Source organism: Rattus norvegicus, chromosome 16, assembly GCF_036323735.1.
Source record: "Rattus norvegicus strain BN/NHsdMcwi chromosome 16, GRCr8, whole genome shotgun sequence".
Lineage (NCBI taxonomy): Eukaryota > Metazoa > Chordata > Mammalia > Rodentia > Muridae > Rattus > Rattus norvegicus.
In genome coordinates, this window is record NC_086034.1 from 2099488 (window position 1) to 2116880 (window position 17393).

At 44.7% G+C, this 17393-nt stretch overlaps 1 protein-coding gene across 7 annotated transcripts in view; it reads left to right on the top strand.

The window, feature by feature from the left end:
• The first annotated feature begins 2815 nt into the window (after positions 1-2815).
• Positions 2816-17393, top strand: part of Asb14 (ankyrin repeat and SOCS box-containing 14) — a 29077-nt gene continuing 14499 nt past the window's right edge. For 2 of the 7 annotated variants that reach the window (XR_010058318.1, XM_063275711.1), the window contains exons 1-8: positions 2848-2946; positions 6875-6944; positions 8721-8917; positions 11710-11763; positions 12063-12196; positions 12285-12443; positions 14404-14439; positions 14829-15074. Coding sequence is in view for 6 of the 7 variants with exons in the window: in XM_063275711.1 (XP_063131781.1) it covers positions 8775-8917; positions 11710-11763; positions 12063-12196; positions 12285-12443; positions 14404-14439; positions 14829-15074 (772 nt within the window). In the remaining variant the exon portion in view is untranslated. Of the gene's footprint in view, positions 2947-6874; positions 6945-8720; positions 8918-11709; positions 11766-12062; positions 12197-12284; positions 12444-14403; positions 14440-14828; positions 15075-17393 lie in introns of those variants that run through there. The other 5 variants (XM_063275709.1, XM_063275710.1, XM_063275712.1 and 2 more) reach the window with 5 other exon arrangements.

Genomic DNA, 17393 nt, shown 5'->3' on the forward strand with positions numbered 1-17393 from the left:
TGAGTTTAGCTGGATGCCTTCAGAGAGATGTGGAACCAAGTGTTACATTGAGACATACGAAAGTCTTTATAGATTTCATTTAGTTCCTTAAAGCTTGATAAAACATAGGAAAACTTGGCATCAGGTGGGTGTAATTGAGCTTATGTTAGCGGGCATGTCCCTCACGAGGGCTGACCTGTCCAGCTCCAGTCATTGCACACATCCTCTCAGCTACCTGAAGTCACTATGCACAGACACTCGGACACTCAGAAGCATGGCGAGGAAAATACTAAGACAAAGAGCCAAAACCTGTTTCTCATACTTCTAAGATACTATTCTAATTTCTCAAAGTATCCTTGTGAGTAACAAGGAAGTGAAGGGACATGGCAAAGCAGACTGGTGGTTAGTGCAGTTCCCATGGCTACAGTGACTTCATTCCTCTTGGCAGTTCACTTTTTTATTGGAACTGTCAAGTGTTTTACATTTTTTTTCCATTTTGTTTTATTACTAGTAGTAGTATTAGTATGTGGAGAGAAAGGGTAGAGAGAGGGAGGGAGGGATGGAGGGAGGGAGGGATGGAGGGAGGGAAGGAGGGAAGGGGGGAGGGAGGGGGGAGGGAGGGAGGGAGGGAAGGGGAGGGTGTGCATGCCACAGTGTGTGCAGTGCGTGTGTGTGTGTGCGCGCGCGCGCGCGCGCGTGTGTGTGTGTGTGTGTGTGTGTGTGTGTGTGTGTGTGTGTCAGAGCTGATACTCTGCTTCCTCTTCCTCCTGGGGACTGGGACTCAGGTCATCAAGTTTGCACACCAAGCACCTTTCCCCTCTGAGCCAGCTTGGTGACTCCATCTCTCCTATGTTGTTGCTAATACTTGATGTTCTTACCACTTATTGTGCACTGATAATATTAACACACACGGAGAATTCATAAATATCCCAACAAAAAGATTTAGTCAAAATCGTTTCATGTTGCAGGGCGAGGGAGATCACTCAGTTGGTAAAGGGCTTGTCATTCAGGCGTGAGAACCTGAGTTCAGCCCCCTGAACCCGTATACAGACTCTAGATTGGGAGCTGGAGAGAGAAGGCTCAGCAGTAAGACATGACTGCTTTTGCAGAAGACCAGAGATTAGTTCCCAGCACCCACATCCGGTGGCACACAACTGCCTGTAACTCCAGCTCCAAGGGATCGAATACCCCCTCGTGCTTCTGTGGGCAGCTCACTCATTTGCAGAAGCCCACACGGAGATGACCAAATACACACATAATTTAAAACATTTTTTTTTCAAGTTTTTAAAAGCATGACTGAAGTGACCCGCACTTTGCAACTGCAGGGCTGGGAAAGTGCAGAGGAACAGACTCGTGGGACTCACTGGCCAGCCTGTATAGTCAGCAAGCCCTAGGTCTCAGGGAACAAGGCGGAGGGAGGCTGGAAACGTGCCTCAGTGGGTAACAGTGTTTTCTGTCCGGCAGAGAAACTAACTGGGTTCAGTTCTCAGTGCTCACGTCAGGGGCTCACAAAAACCTGGTACTCCCTGGAGTTATAGGGCATCCATTGTGGGTCCTTAATGGCCCAGAATTAAAGGAGGAAGAGTTGAGGAAAGCTTCAACCAGGACGCCTCAAATGAGGACAGCAGTGGTTGGCTCCCTTTTCCAACCTGACGCCAGAAAGCCGGCTCCACAACCATTAACCCTAGTAAGAATGTATTACTCCAATAGTTTTCGGGTCTCACTCCTTGTTTGACCTTAAAAGGTTTTTAACCCCTTAGATTCCCCCTGAGTATGCAGATGAGAAGTATCTCCCAACACCTCTGCCTTGGCCAATTGTACAGGGCCCCACAGACCCTGGCCACCTCCTCGGGGGCATAAATCCTCCCCACCCCCGATAAACAAACCAGTCTGTGAAGCTGGCCCAGAGCGTGCGTGTTCTTTTCCGAGCACTACTACCAAGGCCTGTATTGCACCCACCCAGCCTAACTAAGCTTCTGTCCTACTGGCTACCCCAAGGGGGAGAAGTGGACTGAGCGGCCATGCATCACCCTCTTCTGGCCTCCAAGGGCACCTACATACACATGGTACACACATACATGCAGGCGTATACACATAAAATAACCTTTTAAAAGGTGGGTGGCTTCCGAGGAATAACACTTCAAGGTCTATGTCTGGCCTCCACACACTGTGCATGCATGTGTGCAATGCCTACACACACACACACACACACACACACACACACACACACACACACACACACTTTTAAAAGCAAGTTCTGTTGTATTGTGGTTCCCTCCTTAGGGTTCAGAAGTTGCTTAAGGCTGCAGTTCTACAGCTCGGAATACGTAGGGTACAGATGCACCATGAATATGTGGCCCAGTTAATTGTTTTAATGGCATTGGGATTTAACCTTGGTTCTCATGCACGCGGGGCAAGCACTCTGCCATTGACAACACAGCCCCAGCGCACTTTTATTTTGAGGAAGGGTCTCACTAAGTTACCCAAGCTAACCATGAACTCACCCTGTAGCCCAGACAGGCCTTGAACCGGAATTCTGCCAACCTTGGCTTTTCTAGTAGCTGGGGTTACAGGCCAGTGCTTTTAAGGTTGGCCGATAAGTCACTTTTGATAATGCCATCAGAGCAAAATTGTTGGTTTCTCTTAATTAAGAAATTCTGTTTTCCAGTGGCTATGTGCCTAAGTCTTAAGAACATGGATTCAGTTTCGTGGGCAACACCCAGCAAATACTTTGTATTTCCCAAAGAGGGTAAAAGCTCTTAAACCTGACGAATCCAGCAAAGCAGAAAAGATATCACGTTTCCAAACAGCACAGCCCACATGTGAAAAGCAAGGCGAACACGCCAGACTGTCTTATGACCAAGTATTTATAGCAAAGCTATTTATAATGGTCCCCAGAGGGGAGAGGCGATCCAGAGACACCTGCAACATGGGAACTTCAGAGCAGCTGTAAAGGATATAAAAAAGGTAAAATTTAGTCTTTGGAACCTATTCTCTATCAAGAGAGTAACGTACTTTATAAATCATTTAGATCTTGCCTAATACACTGCTGTTTTTAACTGCTGCCGCTCCTACTCTTTGTAGTATATTTCCCATAGCACGGTCACTTTCAGTGTTTACTAGATCGATGCTGTGTTTTTAGCACAACATTTACTGTGCATAGGAAAGACCATGTGTTGGGTGCTATAACCATTGAGAAAAACTCACCAGCTGTGTCTAAAATCAATAATAAACGTTTTTTTTTTTACTTTTTTATTGGATATTTTACATTTAAATGTTATTCTCTTTCACAGTTTCCTGTCCATAAGCCCCCATCCTCTCCCCTCCCCTCTTCAACCACTCACCCATTCCCACCCCATCCCCTGACAATCTCTTACACAGGGGGTTCAACCTTGGCAGGACCAAGGTCTTCTCCTCTCATGGGTAACCAACAAGGCCATCCTCTGCTACGTATGCAGTTGGAGCCATGGGTCTGTCCATGTGTACTCTTTGGACAGTGGTTTAGTCCCTGGGAGTTCTGGCTGGTTGGCATTGTTGTTCTTATGGGGTCGCAAACCACTTCAGCTCCTTCAATCCTTTCTCTAATTTCTCCAATAGGGGTCCCATTCTCAGTTCAATGGTTTGCTGCAAGCATTCACCTCTGTATTTGAAATGTTCTGACTGGGTCTCAGAAGACATCTATATCCGGTTCCTGTCAGCATGCATTTCTTAGCTTCATTAATCTTATCTAGTTTTGATAGCTGTATATATATGGGCCACATGTGGGGCAGACTCTGAATGGCCGTTCCTTCAGTCTCTGCTCTAAACTTTGCTTCCGTATTCCCTCCTATGGATATTTTTCCCCTTTTAAGAAGGAGTGGGAGCATCTGCATTTTGGTCATCCTTCTTGAGCTTCATGTGGTCCGTGGATTGCATCTTGGGTAATTCAAGCTTTTAGGCTAATATCCACTTATCAGTGAGTGCATACCAAGTGTGTTTTTTCTGTGTTTGGGTTACTTCACTCAGGATGATATTTTCTAGTTCAATCCATTTGCCTATGAATTTCATAAAGTCATCGTTTTTGATAGCTGAGTAGTACTCCATTGTGTAGATTTACCAGATTTTCTGTATCCATTCCTCTGTTGAAGGGCATCTGGGGGTCTTTCCACCTTCTGGCTATTATAAATAAGGCTGCTATGAACATAGTGGAGCGTGTGTCTTTCTTGTATGTTGGGGCATCTTTTGGGTATATGCTCAGGAGTTGTATAGTTGGGTCCTCAGGTAGTAGAATGTCCAATTTTCTGAGGAACCTCCAGACTGATTTCCAGAGTGGTTGTACCAGTTTCCAATCCCACCAACAATGGAGGAGTGTTCCTCTTTCTCCACATCTTTACCAGCATCTGCTGTCACCTGAGTTTTTTTTTTTTTTTATCTTAGCCATTCTGACTGGTGTGAGGTGGAATCTCAGGGTTGTTTTGATTTGCATTTCCCTGATGACTAAGGACTTTGAACATTTCTTTAGGTGTTTCTCAGCCATTCAGTATTCCTCAGCTGAGAATTCTTTGCTTAGCTCTGAAGCACACTTTTAATGGGGTTATTTGGCTCTCTGGAGTTAACTTCTTGAGTTCTTTGTGTATTTTGGATATTAACCCTCTATCAGATGTAGGATTGGAAAAAATATTTTCCCAATCTGTTGGTTGCCATTTTGTCCTAATGATAGTGTCCTTTACCTTACAGAAGCTTTGCAGTTTTACGAGGTCCCATTTGCCGATTCTTGATCTTAGAGCATGAGCCATTGGTGTGTCAACAAAACCAGGAGTTGGTTCTTTGAGAAAATCAACAAGATAGATAAACCCTTAGCCAGACTAACGAGAGGACACAGAGAGTGTGTCCAAATTAACAAAATCAGAAATGAAAAGGGAGACGTAACAACAGGAAATTCAAAAAGTCATCAGATCCTACTACAAAAGCCTATATTCAATGAAACTGGAAAATCTGGAGGAAATGGACAATTTTCTAGACAGATACCAGGTACCAAAGTAAAATCAGGAACAGAAAACCATCTAAACAACTCCATAACTCCTAAAGAAATAGAAGTAGTTATCAAGTCTCCCAACCAAAAAGAGCCCAGAACCAGATGGGTTCAGTACAGAATTCTATCAGATCTTCATAGAAGACCTCATACCAATACTGTCAAAACTATTCCACAAAATAGAAACAGACGGAGCACTACCAAATTCCTTCTATGAAACCACAATTACTCTTACCTAAACCACACAAAGACCCAACAAAGAAAAGAACTTCAGACCAATTTCCCTTATGAATATCTACGCAAAAATACACAATAAAATTGTTGCAAACCAAATTCAAGAACACATCAAAATGATCAACCATCATGATCAAGTAGGCTTCATCCCAGGGATGCAGGGATGGTTTAATATACGGAAAACCAGCAATATAAACCACTATATAAGCAAACTCAAAGATTAAAAACCACATGATCATTTCATTAGATGCTGAGAAAGCATTTGACAAAATTCAACACCCCTTCATGATAAAAGTCCTGGAAAGATCAGGAATTCAAGCCCATGTAAAAGCCATATACAGCAAACCAGTAGCCAACATCAAACTAAATGGAGAGAAAGTTGAAGCAATCCCACTAAAATCAGGGACTAGACAAGCTGCCCACACTCTCCCTACCTAGTCAAGATAGTACTCAAATTCCTAGCCAGAGCAATCAGACAACGAAAGGAGGTCAAAGGGATACAAATTGGAAAGGAAGAAGTCAAAATATCACTATTTGCAGATGATATGTTAGTATATTTAAGTGATCGCAAAAGTTCCACCAGAGAACTCCTAAGCCTGATAAACAACCTCAGCAAAGTGGCTGGGTATAAAATTAACTCAAACAAATCAGTAGCCTTCTTCTACTCAAAGGATAAACAGGCTGAGAAAGAAATTAGGGAAACAACACCCTTCACAATAGTCACAAATAATAAACACTTTCAACGTTGCAAAAATGACATGGGCTTCTTTTCTTAATCCCTTTAAAAGTTCCATTTAATTATTTACAAATAGGGAGTTTTCTGTTTGTTATTTTACATTATTTACACACTGCTTTACGTTTTGAAGTTAGCAGGCAAATGGATTTTAGTATAGCATTTTCATATGTGCATGCTCTAATACTCTGTCCCCTGTTCTCTGGGTGAGCCCCTTCCTTCCCTATATAGTTCTCCTTTTGACGTTCATATTCTATGTCCCTTCGCTCTCTTCTCTCCCCTCCTTCTTTTAAGACCATTTCCTCTGTGCTCCCCTTTCTACGTTTATGTAGCCTATGTGTGTGTGCATGTGTGTATGCATGTGTGTATGTGTATTCACATGTGTGTGTTGTGCACGTGTGTGTGTGCGCATGTGCACTTGTATGAAGGGAGGAGGCTGATGTGGGGTGTATACTGTATTGTGCTCCACTTTATTTTAAATTTCCTTCATTCTTTGCATTTTTTTTTTTTTGGTTCTTTTTTTCGGAGCTGGGGACCGAACCCAGGGCCTTGCGCTTCCTAGGCAAGCGCTCTGCCACTGAGCTAAATCCCCAACCCCATTCTTTGCATTTTTAATAGGTGCATATAACCATAAATGGTTGTCTATCTCCCCCCCACCCCCCGCAACATGTTCCCTTCCCAGCCTCATGCCAAGTCCGGTTGGCACTGCCCATATGTGTGAGTGTTTGGGGCAGGGTGAGGCTGTCCACTGGAGCACGGGAATCCTATCAGTAGTGACATCTTTAATAAAATGACTTCTACTCCCCTAGAAAATGTCAGCTGCAATCATTCTGCAGTGAGGGATGGGACCCAGACACCATCTGTTGCACCTCTGATGGAGTCTGGTGGGTTGTTTGATCCTGTGCCGTCTCCTGCAGGTTTCTACAGCTGCTGTGAATCCCTGCATGTGGCACTGTGAAAGCTAGCCAGCGAGGACGAATTTTACTGGTTGGTTTGCGATTGGTTTTTGGTTTGGTTTGGTTTTTTACTGCAGGGAGAGTCTTGTCTTGGGGGCCTTGTCCACAGTCAATGGCAACAGCCTGTGTTCTTTTGGAGACCACAGAAAGCTACCTCACCTGATGTTTGGATACCAGGTCCCTCACTGAACCCTGTTCTCACCAATTGTCTAGACTGGCTGACTAGAAAGTTCCAGGAGTCTGGCCATCTCTAGCCATGAGCCCTGGATGCCAGGGTTAGAGATGTCAGCTTCTGCACATGGCTATTATGTGGGTGCTGGGATCCAAACTTAGGTCTGCGTTTGTGTACTAACTGGGCCCTATCCCCAGACTCACAAACCAGTTTTAACTTGTGTTTACCCAGTGGCTGAGGAAATTGATAGTAACTGACCATTTTCGTTTGGTTAATTTTTGGCTTGTAAATATTTTCATTTATTCTTTAAAATTTTCATCAAGCCATCTTGATATCCACCTACCACCACTTCAGTCCCTCCTTGGACCTCCCGCTCTGTGTCCTTTCCCAGAAACTTCATTTACTGCTACCCAAACCCGCCAGATACCATCAGTCCTGCCCATCTATGTCCATGGGTATGGGCCCATCCCCTGTAGCAGGAACAACCTACCAGAATCGACATTTCTAAAAGAGTAATTTCCTCCACTAGATGCAGGAGCTCACAGGGCCTCTCCTGCGCCTGTGCTGGCATTTAGACTGGTTTCATTTTATGTAGATCCTGTGCTAGAACCATAGCTGCTATGCATTGATGTGTGCAACAACCATACCGTGTCCAAAAGTCGCCCTTACACCACTCCTCCTCAAATGCCTGCCCTTATATCCTCTCTGCCCCTTTTTCCTCAATGTTCCTTAAAGGGGACTGTGGACATAGGACCCGCCCATACCTGAGCACTCACAGTCAAGTGGGCAAAGGACCCGCCCATTCCTGAGCACTCACAGTCACGTGGACGTAGGACCCGCCCATAACTGAGCACTCACAGTCACCTACACCCGTCACTTAAACCATTTGTTAAGTCTCTGTATTAACTGCCACTAGTTGCAAACAGGAGCTCCTGTAGCCAAGATTAGAGCAGCAGACTGCTCTAATAACAAACGTACTGAGAAAGCAGCTTGACAGCACATCCATTTAAAACAGCAGGGGGGCCCCTCCAAGGACCTATGATCTATGTCCTCAAGCAGGATGACCAAAACGACGGCACCAAGCATGAACTCCTTCCTGTGTGCGAGCGTCATAGCCAGTCAGCAAGCGATTTGTTCTTGCACCCCTGAGAGCATCTTCCTTAACATGCTGTCGTAGGGATGTAGCCTCCAGCGCTGGATGAGGCTCTGATGTTTTTCCTCCTCTAGAAGCCTGCATAGCACCTTCTGCACTATGTAACCAGGGTTCTGGCCATTTTAAATTCTCTTTGAGAACTGTCTGTACACGTCATTGGCCACTAATTATCTAGATCATTTGAGGGGTTGGGTATTTAATTTTTGCAGTTCTTTATATATTTTAGACATTAATCTCTGGAATATCATTGGCAATGATTTATGACCTAAGTCTAATATAAAAGGAAGATTTTCTCGAATAAGCTTTAAATGAATGTCTATTTACAGAAACTTCTAATGTATACTGACTCTATGGCAATCCAGAAAACTCTTATAATCATGGAGAATTTTTAAATGTATCTTTTGTTTTAAAAAAAATGTATTTTATGCAGTCATCAATCCTATCAAGTTTCCATTCTTCTAAATGTCACCTATATTTTGAAGCGTTGAAAAAGACTTTTCACGACTGGAAAGAGTTTAATTCCTCCTGACCTGAAAATGAAGCTGTCCAAGCGTCCCATGGATCAGCAGAGCAGTGACGAGGATGCAGACACTGACTTTGACACCCAGATCATCATCCAGCAAAGTTTGCTGGATGCGTACAAGCCAGAACTAACTGGACGAACTCCGGAAGATGAGAGGTAATGTCTGTCTCTCGGGCAGTGAGCGTTCCGCAGTATTCAGCAGCTGAGAGGACTGGTGACCTTAATGCTAATGTGACAAGAGCAGAAGGGAAAGTTGGACAGAAGACAGGGAATTGTTCTTTTGCTTTTTCAGTAGTGATTGGAACTGACCCCAAGGCCACATGAGTGCGAGGAATGCACTGTACCACTGAGCTACACTTCCTAGAGAATAACTGTAACTTAACAGGTAGAAAACATGATGCCCAAATGCACAGGAAAAAAAAAAAACTTGGAGAAAATTAAGAATTTTTAAGAGGTCTGGAGAGATGGCTCAGCAGTCAAGAGCACTGGCTGTTCCCCTAGAGGTCCTGAGTTCAGCTCCCAGCAACTACATGGCGGCTCACAACCATCTGTACTGGGATGTGATGCCCTCTTCTGGTGCGTAGGCATCCGTGCCGGCAGAATACTGTATAGATAATAAAGAGCTGCTGGAAGGTACAATCTGGATGAGAAGACGGTCACTGAAACCAGGAGGATGGAATGAACCCAATCTCTGTAGGGCCAAGGAGGACCATATCACGACCGTCCCGTGGAGTCTAAGTTACACATGAATCTAAGTGAGACAGACACGTAGACCATCTTCTGTGTGAGGTGGCCAAGGGGGGCCCAGTCTTCATCTCCTCAAATCCAGAGGATGCATGGTAACCTCAGAAAAGACTTATGCCTGGTGGGTGGATTAGAGTAGAAATGGCCAGTAGGTCTCTAAATGGTGTAGGAGCCTCTGTCACCTGGGTCTGGACAGTTCACAGTCACAGCCACTTGCATGCACTCTAATCACCCACATTGACCCGTGAGGGTGAAACCATTTTTTTTTCCACCTGGGCAGACAAGCCCAGTTTGGTTGGCATGGCAACCTCTATTTACCTGCCCAGTGCCACAGGATGTTTTCTAACCTCAAATGATCTTATAGTTACATATGGAAATGACGGGTTACATGGAAGCTTTAGGATTTTTAAAGATTTACTTTGTATTTTGGATGTCTGTGCCTGGTGTGGAGTTTTGTTTGTGAGTGCAGATGGCTTCCACAGGCATCAGATGGTCCTGGAGCTGACTTATGGGTAAGGGTGAACGCCCATTGTGGGTGCTGGGAACCAAACCCTGGTTCTCTGCGAGAGCAGTACATGCTCTTGGCCGTTGAGCCATATCTCCAGGTATCCTACTGTGTTTTCTAAATGTGGCAAGCCTGTGGTGTGCTCACAATATGCCATGTATTGTGTAACCCTTAACTCACTTAAACATTAAGTCTCATTACTTCCCTATGGGGAGGTGCACAAGAATAACTTACTCAAGCTCACTCAACTGATGAAAGTCCAGGCAATCTGACACCAATTCTGTGCTTTTTTTTTTCCCACATTGTTCCTATACATTGCTGTTCACTTTAAGGTGATGATTAAAAAAATACATAAATGCTTAAGGTTTTACAAAGAAATCAGACTTATTAGGTTGTCTTGTCCTGTGATTATGATTTTAAAATGCACCAAGTAATTGATTTTGAATTAATAATTTTAGCCCAAAAAGTGTAAGATATTTTGCGTAAGTACAGCATAAAAATGTTTCACAGAAGTTGAAATTGTAGTCATTACACAAATTTCATTATTAAACTTCAAAATTTGTATGATACCTAGGAAAGATTGCTGGTTAGGTCAGGCACTTGTTGGTAAAGGAAGTCACCAGATGCTGACCTCTGGTGCATGAGTATTCATGCAAACATGTAAACACACACACATACACACACACACACACACACACACACACAAAGGAGAATCCAGAACCAAAACTGTAAGGTAACAGATTTGTGCTCCCGTAAACCAGTAAGAGTGCAGTAGTTTTTTACAGAGCATATGGACACTAACACAGCACCAAGCCCATTAACACAGTCTTAAATATTAAAGAGAATCAACTGACCACATTGTGAACAAGACACAGTGTCTAAGAAAATTCACTCCCTTCGACCGAAATTCATTGAGTAATCTGAGAAAATAATAATCTAGGACTCATATATTGAATTCAGACAGTAGTGCATGCCTGCGGTCCCTGCAGAGGCAGAAATGAGGCGGGAAAATGAAGCAGCCCTGGGCTACACAGTGAGAACCCTATCTCAACATTAAAAATTTCATATACAAAGCTTTAATGTTTAGGTATTTTCATAAAAATATAACTTAAACTATCACTGTTTCCTGAGGGAGAATTACAACTATGGGGACATTTTAAAGTTCACACTCTGGCTATGCATTCTTTTTAGCAGTATTTTTTTTAAATCATAGAGTAGCTATCAGTTTTTCCATGTTGTACAATGATATTTCAATCTCAGACGGATTTGAGTCAGCAACATTTATTGAATATACTAGGCTCCCATGAAGAATTGTTTCCTTGCCTCCCAAAAGCTGTATCTAACAAGGCACGGCAGGCGTGGAGAGGCAGTTTCCCTAAAAAGTGTGGAGGAACAACATACTACATTTTATAAATAGAATATCTCTCTTCCACCCCACGTGCTCATGCACAATCGCGTGTGTGTACGTGGTCATGTGAGCGTGCGCACAAAATGTGTGCACTGGAGATCAAACCCAAGGTGTTGTGCATGCTAGCCTAGCACTCTAACGCTAAGCTGCTCGCCCACCTTTTAGCGAGTGCTCTTTTAGGCCTCCTTGGTTGCCTCGGACTGGACCGCCACCCGAGCGCCTGCTGCTACCTTGGGTTCCCATCAGAACATCAGATTTAAAATTGCCTTTTTTTTTTTTTAACCTGTGCAGATCCCAGTCTTTTTCAAGTGAGGACTATAAGAAGATAGTTGAAGCAATCGAGACAGTTAAGTACTCTTCCTATCCCCGTCCCAGTTTGTAGTGAGGTACGATGGTGATGGCATTTCCTTCCAAAACGTGGAAAGCAGCCTGGGCTTACACAGAGCTAGGGGTGCTCCTGGGCCTGGGCAGTGAGGAATGCTGGGTACAGAGCTTCAGTGCTTGCCCTGTGACGTTGAAACTTGCCTTCCGTTTAAGACGGTGCTTGGATTCTGCTCTTTCTCACTGGCTTTGGCTGTAGACTTCAGAAGCGGTGCGGGCTCCTGTGCGTGCCAAATGTGAATCTGTTTGTTTTCCTCGTTACTAGGTAAGGAAGACGCATTGGCAAGCTTTGCCAAGTACCATCCCGCCTTTGATGAAGCCAACGGGAGTGGCTGGCTTCCTCTGCACAAGGCGGCAGTGCAGTTAAACAAGAACATCTTAGAAATAACCCTGAATGGTAAATTCCTCTTCAGCCCTCGGGATGCTTCTGGGGAAGAAGTTTATTTGTGCACCTTAACCTGTGTGGTGTGGTGAATTTATTTCAGCTTCCAAACCCAGTGCGTGGGAACAAACCACCCGTAACGGCGAAACACCACTGTTTTTGGCTGTCAGCAGTAGCCTCTTGGAAAACGCCCATTTTCTCCTTCTCAATGGCTGCGATCCAAATGCTAAGAATTTTGAAGGCAATTCTCCTCTTCTTACAGGTACATGCGCACATTGACCAGGACTCTTGGTCCCTTCCACGCCCACATGCTTTTTATTGTGACACTGACAATTCGGCTCCCACTGATCAGACACAGAAACCCTCTCTCTGGCTTGTAAATGGCTGGATGTGGTGACTTCCACTTACAATCAAGTATTCTTGACTCTGAAGCCAGTCCGGCTCACAGAGTGAGTCAAAAGCATTTTGAAGACATGTCCCAAGGAGAAAAATTTAAGACAGAAAAATCCTCCGAGTAAGAACAAAGATAGCTGGGAAAGGTAGGGAAATCTAATCTGGTCCTTTAACCTGGCACAGTACAGCGCTGCCCATTGTCTCACCCGGCTCCGAGTCACGGAGCCCAAGAGCCTCTTCTGAGAAGGCTGTGTACAGCTACAGAGCGGTACCCCACAGGATGTTCAAGAACTGGGGGTCAGTGCCACCCTCTTGAAACCTCGGGTGCCTGTGTGATAACAGCGTGTGTAAACGTCACATGTTAAAAACAAGCACATGGTTGGGGATTTAGCTCAGTGGTAGAGCGCTTGCCTAGGAAGCGCAAGGCCCTGGGTTCGGTCCCCAGCTCCGGGAAAAAAAAAAAAAAAAAAAGAACCAAAAAAAAAAAAAAAAAAAACAAGCACACGTTAGACTCCGAAGACGCTCAGCGATGGTGGGAAGCTGGTTTCCTCTCTGGAGCACAGCCTTCTGTTCACTCACCCTGACTGGTGCTGCGCACGTCCTGGGCTGCACCCTGCTTGTTGGTTTCGGTTGTTGCTAACTGCATCGCCGTTTTAATCCCAAAGAACCTCATGGAATATCCTGTACTCCACACTTTGGAAACCAGGTTCAAACCCCCACTTCCTGTGAGCTCAGCCATCCTCCTTTGCATATTTAAATTACATCGAAGTCCTCCATCCGTTTGCCGACATGGGCTCTGTTGCTGTTAAGTTTTCCTTCTCAGCAGCTACCAGTGTCTTAAGACTCAGGGCTCTCGTTTAGACTCTCATTGAAAATATACAGTTCACTTTTATAAAAGATGGTTTAGAGAAACGATTCCAAAAATAGAATTAACATGGAAATAACACTTGTCACCGCTTCTCCATGTCACCGGTGAAGGAGCAACTTCACAGCAATGTCAAGTTTAGGTTCGCCCTGGTGCCCTGTCCTTCTGAAGCCTCTTGAGGCATTTCGCATGCATTTCTTTTCCTTTTTTAAAAATATTTTTACATGTATGTACTCATGTGTGGGTGGGGATGTTGGGGGTGCACGTGCCATGGCACACGTGGGAGGTCATATGACAGCTTGAGGAAATTGGTTCTCTCCTCCTGCCATGGGTAGCCTGGGGTGGAATGTAGCTTGGCAGGCATGGCGGCAAGTGCCCGGGGCTGCCTCACTCTTTTCTTTCATTCTTAGAAGAAAATAAGAAAAGGTTAGCATAGATTATTTACGAATAACACTGGGCGTCCCTGTAACCCTGTAACGTTCCTGCACCGTGAAAGGCTTTATACTGTGTGTGAATCTTTAGGCGGTGACACAGGCTTACTTTGTACATAAGTATGCCATCTTATGACTTTTTCACATCTATCTAATGTCCTTCTGTCCTGTTCACTCCCCCTTACCCTCTCCTGCCCCACTCTTCCAACCCCCTCCCTCTTTTCAGATACCCCACTTCCCGTCCTTGTTTTTGATGATCCATGAATTTGATTAGGGTTGCTTAAGAACCATAGGTGAGAGGGTGTTTGCAGGAGCATGGACAAGCTATTAGTGGTCTAGCACTGAAGTGTGATTTCCTAACCTCCAGTGCCCATTAACTGCCTAAGGATCCTGGGGGCGGAGCTTGTGAGCCTCTCCTCTGAGCTCCTATTCTCTAGAGAAAATAAGATAATAACTTGAACTTTGTCTCAACCATGTAAACACCCAGTAGACATAGCTACTCACAGGTTTTTGTTTTTGTTTTTGTTTTCCAGAGCTGAGGACCAAACCCAGGGCCTTGCACTTACTAGGCAAGCACTCTACCACTGAGCTAAATCCCCAACCCCTGCTCACAGCTTTCAAAAACCAAACATCCCACTGACATAAAAGTGCTAACATCACTTTGTATCTGTGTCATTTAAAATGTGCTTCCTAAACACAGAATGCCGGAGCATGGGGGAGAGGCAGGCCAGGTAACGGGCAGTAGTGGCGCATGCCTTATACCAGAACTTGGGAGGCAGAGGCAGACAGATCTCTGTGAGTTCAAAGCCAGCCTGGTCTAGAGTCCAGGACAAGCATCACTATTATGCAGAGAGACCATGTCTCAAACACCCAAAAACCAGAAAGAAGAAGCTAAAGGGCACCAGTGAATGTGACATTTCCCTCACACTGTCATAACGCCCACTTCACAATCTCCTAGCTGTTCTGAAAGACTCCTACGACATGGCCACCTTGCTGATCAATCACGGAGCGAATGTCAATCTTCGGTGTGCCAATGAGAGGACAGCTCTCCATGAAGCTGCCAAGCTAGGCAGACAGGACATGGTGAAGCTGATGCTGAGCTCTGGAGCAAACCCAGATGCACGGAGCTCCTACGGATTCACACCTCTTGCCCTCGCTGCTCAAGGCGGACACACTGAAACCATGCAACTACTACTGCAGAAAGGCAAGGCTTACCCGACGGTTATTACAGGGTACTGAGATCCAAGGGTGGAGCCTCTCTCTCTCTCTCTCTCTCTCTCTCTCTCTCTCTCTCTCTCTCTCTCTCTTCCTGTGTGTGTGTGTGTATGTGTGTGTGTGTGCATGTGTGTGTGCGTATGTGTGTGTGTGTGTGTGTGTGTGTGTGTGCATGTATCTTGCCTGCAGGTTTGTCCATTCACCATGTGCATGTGAAGTCCACAGAGGCCAGAAAAATGAGTCAGATGCCCTGGAACTGGAGTTAAAACAGTTGTGAGCTGTCATGTGGGTGCTGGGAAGAGAAGCCAGGTCCCTGGAAGAGTAGCCAGTGCTCTTAATAACCACTGAGCCATCTCTCCAGACCCCCTGGAGTTCCTCGTGATGGGGTATTTCAAAATAATAGAAGGTAACATTTTATTCAGGCCAATGTTTGGCAAAATTGTGTGTGAATGTTGGTAATTAAAAAGCCTGAACTCATCATAGAGACTGAAATTCTTGTGACACAATCTTACTAAAATTGAGACTGCAGATGACTTTTGCCCAATACTCCCTCATCTACTAAGAAAACTTTAAATTCTTGTGTTGCTTCTCCTTCCCTACAAAAATCTCTGCAACAATCCATGTTCTTTCCCTTCCCTCTCCCTCTCACCCCCCTCTTTTGTCTCAGCCACATAAACACCCAGTAGACAGTAGCTGCTCACAGCTTACGAAAACCAAATCTCCCATTGCTAACTTGCTAAGATTATAGCACATTCCTCCTGATGTCTTTGAATTGAGCGCTCACCCTCTGCTGGAGTATAGCCAAACTCCAAGGGAAGGGAAGCACAATTCATGCTTCCTGAGTACTTTGTATCCAGCAGGCAGTTAGGTGTCTGCAGTGCTACATGCAGTCCCTTAAACATGTGAGTCCTTTAACCCTTCCTGAGCTTGAAGAATCAGGACAAAGATTGTACCAGCTGAGCATTTCTTCCAACACCCCCTCTCCCTTACGGCAGCACTGTGTTACAAGATGACCACTCTAGACTGATTTAACTAGCGTGGATACTTAACCCAGATAATGTATAGATCACTGAAATCATCATTAACATACCCACTGACACAGTGTATCTGTAGCTTTTAACTACCCTATACCCAGATTTAAGGAAAACTCAACAGTGTAATTTTCTTCTTCTTTCTCTTTGTGTCCTGAAGTTTTGTTTTTTAGTAATATGTAGTCCAGGTTTGCAATACCTGACAGTCCCCTGTTACAGGCCAGCCCTGTACTTTGTACACTTACTTCTTTTCTATACAGGAAGCAGATCTCCAACTAATGTCATTGAGCTTTGGCGTGATGCCTGACGGGTGATCTAAGAGACGTCTGAAGTTGTTCACTAGGAAACCAGAAAGTAGACAGGAGCTCCATCGTCTTTGAGGAAAGGGGCCTTGTCTGTCTCCGTGTCCCTGTGTCTGTCTCTCTTGTGCTTTTGGGGGTTTAAACCAAAGTCTTCTGTATTCTAGGCAAGAACTCTAATAAACTACATCCCTAGCCAATGAGTTACCCTTTGCTTAGGGTCACCGACGTAAATACAGATATGGAGGGAAGGCAAACTTAAACCCTGTACCCTTCAGATAAACTAGCATTTGCTGGGTGGGTGCCCATTTGCCAGTGAGCCAGGATTCGAAGCCATATCTGACTCTAAATCACACTGTTTTGCTACCTGGTATGGCCACAGCAGTTACGTGGCCCTCACCTTTAATCCCAGTACTCTGGAGGCATCGGCAGGCAGATCTCTGAGTTCAAGGCCAGGCTTGTCTACACAGTTAGTTACGATAGCCAGGACTGTTACACAGAAAAACCCTGTCTCAGAAAACAAAAACAAAACAACAAAAAGAGAGTAAGCTTGGGTCTGGAAAAATGCACACACGTCTTAATTGTCTTTCTTGTTTATTAGCTGAAAATCTGAGCTGCTTCACCTTTAAGTGAGGCTATTAGAACCTACTTCTGAGTTTGGTTGTAAAGTTTGGAAGTCCTTTCTTTTTGTTTATCTTTGATTTTGAGACAGGGTCTCTGTACCTCTTGCTGTCCAGGAGCCTGCCATGTAGACCAGGTTGACCTCAAACCCAGATCTGCTTGTCTCTGCCCCTCAATGCCTGGCTAAGATTTTTTTTTTTTTTTTTAGTTACGTGTCTATCTGTATTCCATGAGTGCGTAAGTGTCAAAGAAAGCTAGAAAGATAGCACTGAACCCCCACAACTGGTTGTGAGCCGCCCAACCTGGGCACTGGAAAGTGAATTCTGGTCTTCTGAAATAGCAGCAAGCACTTCTAAC